This window comes from Vigna umbellata, chromosome 5 (genome assembly GCF_029865625.1).
Source record: "Vigna umbellata cultivar VRB3 chromosome 5, Vumbellata_1.0, whole genome shotgun sequence".
NCBI lineage: Eukaryota > Viridiplantae > Streptophyta > Magnoliopsida > Fabales > Fabaceae > Vigna > Vigna umbellata.
The window spans coordinates 5,987,204-5,994,339 of NC_142169.1; the positions used below are offsets into that span (position 1 = coordinate 5,987,204).

A 7,136-nucleotide genomic window follows, 5' to 3' on the forward strand; every position below is an offset into this window, starting at 1 on the left:
CACTGTAAACGGGAGACCGAGGCTCCGAACCCCCTTCCCATTCGGATCTCTCGAGATAAGACGACGAGACGAAGACCGATCCTCTCTGCCCGCTGACTCCGACGACGAACTGACATGCACAGTAGCCATTATTAATTACCTTGGAAAAAGAATGCTTCTTGACCGGACGGTATAAAGAAAAATGTAGAGAGAATGGTGAAAATGATGGCTCACCATCCTCCTATTTAAAGAAAAAATTTGGAAACTGTCACGACATCATCATTGTTAAAATTCCCCATAAAATTCCCCACGATCAACGATCTAGGTAGGGCGACGTTACCCAAGGAGGACATTGCACGAACTCGCGATACGTATCTTCCTGTCAAAGCCACATTTCAAAAAAGAAAAAACATACCGATTGAGCCTCCCTTAAACATCTCGCATACCGAAACCTCCCACATCGTAAACCCTACGCCAACTACATTGCCTAGGGCTTGGGGGGCCTGTGTACTATTTGGACCAGACGACCATATATTTACACCACACCAAAGCAAGCCGGACAACCTTGAAGATCAGGAAACAGTTAAGTAGCGATTGAACGTAGCAGAAACAGTAGGCAAGACCGAACGACTAGTAGTAGAGATGTCTGGCCTTAGTCGACAAACAGGTTTTTCTACAAGGATTAAGATAAATGGTAATTAGAGGTAATTGGCTTAAATTGGTTCGTGATTAAGGTTTCACCAATCTTAAGCCCATGCCAACAACTATAAATACAGGTCAAAGGTAAGAGGTAGGTGATCGCATTTACTGTACATTTATTACCATTACACTAAACTGTCGTACAAACAATTTACTGACTTTAGTATCGGAGAACCTTTGACAAGTATCCTTCTGGACGGTGGACTGGAGACGAAGACTTGAGTTAGCTTTCGAACGACATCCAAAAAAATTGTGTAGATGTTTGAAGTGACTAGAGGTACCCAAAACAACTTCTTCAATATTAACTTTAAGAATTAACCTAACATCTTTTTAGAGCTTCATCTTATCGAATCTTCTCCTATTTTGTCTACTTGCTTTTACACAATCAGTCTTTGATGAACTTCATTCCAAATATGCACATGAAAATGAACTTAAAAATGGATTAAAATTTGTTTAAAAATTTAAAATTGTAAGACAAACCACAAAAATATCAAAAATACTCACCACTAAACTTAAATATAATTGATACGATTAGGTATAAAAATTTGCATATAATATTATAAAAGAAAAAAATACAAATTAAGAGCACAATAATATAAAAAATATATAAGATTAAAATTCTTCGAAGCATGCAGAATGGAATTCAGTTTTTAACCATATATTATTTTTGAACAATTTAATTTTTTATTAACATATTTTATTTTTTTGAACTTTTATGTATATTATTTTTAATTTACCATTATAATAGTTTTGTAACCATTATTTTAATATGCATTGTCTTTTACTAATTTTATATTTTATTAATATATTTTATTTTATTATTTTACTTTTTAAGTTTTTATAAATATTTTTTATTTAATTATTGATAATTTTTATTTGATCTCAAAAGTAAATAGTTGTTGCATTCACTAGCATATATATATATATATATATATATATATATATATATATATATATATATATATATATATATATAAACCAAATTTCAACAAAAACAAAATTTCGACAAACAGATATTTCTGGTCTGTATGGATGCTTGAGACCAACCAAAACCCAATGGCAGCAGCAGCAGCAGCATCACTCTCCACCACCACACCCGGCGTCCCGCTTTTCCCTCCACTAATCTCCACCCGTCGAACCGCCTCAACACGGGTCCAGGTGTCGCCCCGAACCGACTCGGAACCCTCTTCGTCTCCTTCCTCTACGGCGCTGACGGTGGTGGACGAGCGGACTCGGCGAATAGCGAGGGAGTTGGATGAGCTAAAGAGGCGGGAAGCGAAAGAGCGGAAGGAATTGAGGGACAGAAAGGTAGCGTCGCAGAAAGCGGTATCGGTGATTCTGTGGAGAGAGGCCACAAAGGCCGTGATTGATAAGAGCGGTAGAAAAAAGAAGGGTCCCATCAACTCCAAGAAGCTTCTTCCCAGAACTGTCCTCGAAGCACTCCACGAAAGAGTCGCGGCTCTGCGCTGGGAATCCGCTCTCAAGGTTTATCAACTTTCTTTTCTTCTCTTGTTCTATGTGGGTTTTGCTGGGTTGTTCTATGTCGTCACTCTCTATTAGCTTGGACTGTCAATGACATTGAAGTTGAATTTGGGTGAATTCTCAAATTATTCTTTTAAATTGGGATGGCAGAATGATCTATTTGGTCCTTTTGCTGTTTCATGTTAGTCCTCAAGTTTTATAAACTAAACCAATATTTAAAATAACTCTTCTCTTTAACACTCCACCTGTTTCAAATATATTTTTAAGGACAAAAGAAAAATTTAGATGGTGTGAGAATATGGCAATTTAATCCTTCAAAGAACTTCACATATTTTTAATCCCTGTAAAAAGAATCCTTAAACATTTATTTTAAATCTCTTAATATATAAAAAGAGTCCTCTGAGTAAGTCCTATTGTTAACTTTTCTATGACATGAAAATATATTTTTAAGGATCAATTTGATAGTAAATAAGGGGCTATTTTGTTATTAAGATATGAGAGATCAATGTGAACTTTTTTTATATATTTAAGGAATAAATTAGATTTTTTATTCAAAAGACTAAATTGATAGTGCCTCACATAAATGGGTCACTTATCCCTTTTTTAATGTTATCTTTAAACTTAAAGTGCAATTTAGTCTCTGCGTGTAAGAATTAATTTATATTTGAATGATAATGTGTAGGTGATATATTGCATTTTGATAATAACATATTCAATGTGCCCCTCTTGACTAGCTTCATCCATCATGTTCTCCCTACTCCCAGCTTCCCTCCTCAACCCTTTCTCCAATATTCTATGCTTTCCATTACTTGTGCTCTGTTCAAGTGTTGACAAACTTCTAGAAAACAGAAATGTATTTAGAAGCAAACACTTTCTAATGTGCTTATAGAACAAACTAAATTTTAGAAAATAGAGAACTTGTTTTCGAAAACAGTAAATTAACGAAGACTTAGTGTAGGATTGTGTGACGACTTAGGGAAGAGAACACAGACCCATTTTTTTATATTTTACACTATGTGGTTATCTTTGCTAGAAATGAAATGAGAGTTGAGGCTTAACTTAACATAGCGTTGTTCGAATTTTAAGTTGAAAACAGGGAAGGAAACTGATATGTATGAGACTCTGAATGATTTGTGAGGGATGGAAGTTGAATTTATATCATGTGGATATTGATCCTACAGCAGTTTGGGCTACAGAATGCAAATAGGGTTTAGGCAAGTATTCTTACTATGAATCGTTAGTCTCGGGTTTTTCTTTGTTACCGCAGGACTCCATGCTTGTAAGTTTTGGAGTTGACTAGGTTTCTATTTAAATTCAAACTAAATGGATAATTTTTGTGGCTGTGGTAATGAGCTTGGAATTTGGTGTTTGCTCTGTTGTTTGAGATTGTAAATAGTCAACTTTTCCATAAAAACATGGAAAAGGAAAAGTTAGAATAAAATAGAAAAGGATGAGAAATTTTGATTATGACAATCTTTGGTTTAACTACAATTAAATTTTGGTTAACTTTTAAGTAAGTAGTTCAATAAATGGATGTGAAGAGGAAAACAAGTGAGACTGATTCATAAGAAAGTGTAACTTTGATGGATGAAACAAGATATCTGTTTGCCTAACAACGTAAATGTAGGAAAAAGTATATAGGTATTGTTAGGGATGGAGAGTTCACGAGTGAAGGAATAAAACATTAAATGCCTAACTGCCTTAACAGTTAGGAACAGTGGGGTTATTGGTTGTATAAATAGCAAATAATCAATTGTGGGGGGGGGGGGGGGGGGGGGGGGTTGTCGATTGTTTTGATTGTAGTCTAACAGGGTTTGTCATCCTGAGGAGGGAGGTTAGGCTCCCAAACTCAGTCCTTGTAAAGAGATTCGTTTACGGTGAATAATAGCAAAACTCATTCTTTCATTTCTGTTTCTGTCTTTTGAGTGTTTTCTTGTTAGGTTCCAAACCCAGGAACCTAACAGGTATGCTCTAAATACAGCAATTAAAAGAACAAAAAATAGTAGATGAACATGGAAAATAAGGAGAAAGGAAAAGAGTGGTACTCGTCCCATAGGACTAAACCTTGATGTGTTTCAGTCACAAATTCAATGTGCTCTTCTCCCAAGGACTAATCCTTCCATTATAGATTTAATTGTTCATCTAGCTCCTCACATAATTTCCCCATTCCCCATGGTTACCTCGCTCCTTTTGCCGATCTTCTACTACCTCCTGTGAATTCTGTTAGACCGAACTCTAACAGACTTTTCCTTCTCATACCCAACATTTCTGTCTCCTTCCCTTGTTTTTCTGCTAAATTAGAATTGGCCATCCATCTAATGCAGCACTGGATTACCTATCAAATTCCTGTAAAAATACTGGGTCTGGAAAAAATACCTACAAACACATGGAGTGTTTATCTTTTGTTTAAGATCTCTGTACATAAAAATACCATACAGAAAGCTTTGGCCATATTAATTTTTGTTTTAATTGAGTACTAGTCAGCTTTTTTGGTCAAGTAGTACATTGGCTAGATGTAAAGGGAGTTAAACATATTTCTTGAAGAAAGTAAAGATACAGGGGAGCATATTTGCATTAGGATCAGGAAGATAAGTTAAAAATGTGGCAGCATAAGGAAGAGTTAAATTGATGGAGGAAATCTTACTGAATTGCTGTTCAAGGATTTCATATACTGTGAAAAGTTAATTTGTATCTTTTCATATTTAAGAATGTGGATTTTAAAACTATGGTTGAAATGTTTTGGCACTTAGTCTATCATAAACGCTCTGGTGGAACTATCTTTCTATAGGAAGACTTCGTAATAATATTAAAGCATACTCTCATGGTTTCAGGTTTTTGAACTACTGCGTGAACAGATCTGGTACAAACCTAACACTGGTATATACATCAAGTTAATAGTCATGCTTGGAAAATGTAGGCAACCTGAGAAAGCTCATAAGCTCTTTCTAGCCATGGTTGATGAGGGTTGTCTTTTGGACTGTGAATCATACACTGCATTGTTGTCTGCCTACAGTAGGAGTGGTCTCTTGGACAAAGCTTTCATTCTTCTTGAGGAAATGAAGAATACATCTGGTTGTCAGCCAGATGTACAGACTTATTCTATCCTCATAAAATCTTGCTTACAGGTTTTTGCCTTTGACAAAGTTCAGAGTCTTTTATCTGACATGGCCAATCATGGAATCAAACCCAACACGGTTACCTACAATACTCTTATTGATGCTTTTGGGAAGGCAAGAAAGTAAGCTTTTTCCTGTCTCTCTATACCTTCTGAAAGTAATACATCCACAATCTGGTTGCTAACAGAAATTGGAAAATGTATTAAATAACTACCCTACTTTTACGTCATACTCTAGAATATAGGTACAATAAAAGCATTTGAGAGTGCGGATATTCAATCTTTTGAGATAAAAAAGTAGTCAGATTATTGGCATACTTAGCCTCTATGATTGCCATAACTGAGCTCTCTCACTGTATATTTTATGTTGGGCACTGATGCACCATCATTCATTCCTGGATCCCCCCTTCCTCTTCCATTCCAAGTAAAATTGAGTTATACAAGTTGTTCCATTTATCGTTAGTTGTTAAGCTTGTATTTATTCTTTCAGCAACCAGCTGCAGCATGATTTAGTTATTTGCATATTTGCAATATAATTATCTTTCTCCTGAAAGGTTTTCAGAAATGGAATCTATACTTGTGGAAATGCTTGCTGACCGGGATTGCCAACCCGATGCATGGACCATGAATTCAACACTAAGGGCATTTGGCAACATTGGACAAATTGAAACAATGGAGAAGTGTTATGAGAAGTTCCAAACTGCTGGAATCCAACCTAATGTTCAGACCTTCAACATTCTGTTGGATTCCTATGGCAAGGCTGAGGAATACAAGAAAATGAGTGCTGTGATGGAATACATGCAAAGATACCATTACTCTTGGACAATTGTGACCTTCAATATTATGATTGATGCTTTTGGGAAGGCTGGGGATCTAAAACAGATGGAGTACTTGTTTAGACTAATGCGTTCAGAGAGAATAAAACCTAGTTGTGTTACACTATGCTCACTTGTGAGGGCTTATGCACATGCAGGTAAGCCTGAAAAAATTGGTGGTGTCCTGCGTTTTGTTGAGAATTCAGATGTATTACTGGACACTGTATTCTTTAATTGCTTGGTGGATGCGTATGGGAGGTTACGGTGTCTGGCTGAGATGAAAGCGGTGCCTGAGATGATGAAACAGAGTGGTTGTAAACCCGATATCATTACTTATAGAACTATGATTAAAGCTTATTCTTTTAATGGTATGGATAGTCATGCTAAGGAAATTAGAGAACTCCTTCCAACAGTGACTAGACCTTCACTGAAAAGGGATAAGCCTGACTTCTGATTTAAAAGAAATATACTGATATTTTTGCTCCAACTTTTTTGGCAGCCAATGATCATTTTAATTTCATGCTTGCTATATGCCTTCTACTTTCAAGCGGGTTGTTTTCAAACTTTTCATCTTTTAGATAGAAATATATTAGTAAAACATTTATATATATATATATATATATATATATATATATATATATATATATATATATATATATATATATAATTAATGTGTGTGTATGTATGTCTGAGTGTAAGTTATGTATTCAAGACTATTTTATAAAAGTGGTAACTGAAATTCATTAAAATTTAAACGAGTCTTTTATGTATTAATATTTTCAGTAAGCTTAAAGCCAATGATAGGGTATATTTGGAAAAATAATATCATTAGTGGTTCTCATTGTTTATACGAGGAATAAACTTTCAAAGGCATTTTTAGGAAAACACAAAAAATGAGAACAAACTTTTTTTACAGGTCTAAATTAGTTTGTACATGAATTAATCTATAAAAATATTTTGGCATTAGATTTTTTAAAATGTAATGTTTATGTTATGTAAAAGTTATTTTTAACATATTGAAAATTTTGTATTATTTTCTATTCTCC

The 7,136-nt window shown here is 34.9% G+C and overlaps 1 protein-coding gene across 1 annotated transcript; it reads left to right on the forward strand.

Moving 5' to 3' along the window:
• The first annotated feature begins 1,671 nt into the window (after positions 1–1,671).
• On the forward strand, positions 1,672–6,577 carry LOC124845539 (Pentatricopeptide repeat (PPR) superfamily protein). The gene is made up of 3 exons (XM_047322641.2): positions 1,672–2,163; positions 4,992–5,398; positions 5,830–6,577. Exons 1-3 carry the CDS (start codon positions 1,711–1,713, stop codon positions 6,542–6,544), a joined length of 1,575 nt encoding a protein of 524 aa, XP_047178597.1. The 5' UTR covers positions 1,672–1,710; the 3' UTR covers positions 6,545–6,577.
• Positions 6,578–7,136: the final 559 nt, after the last annotated feature.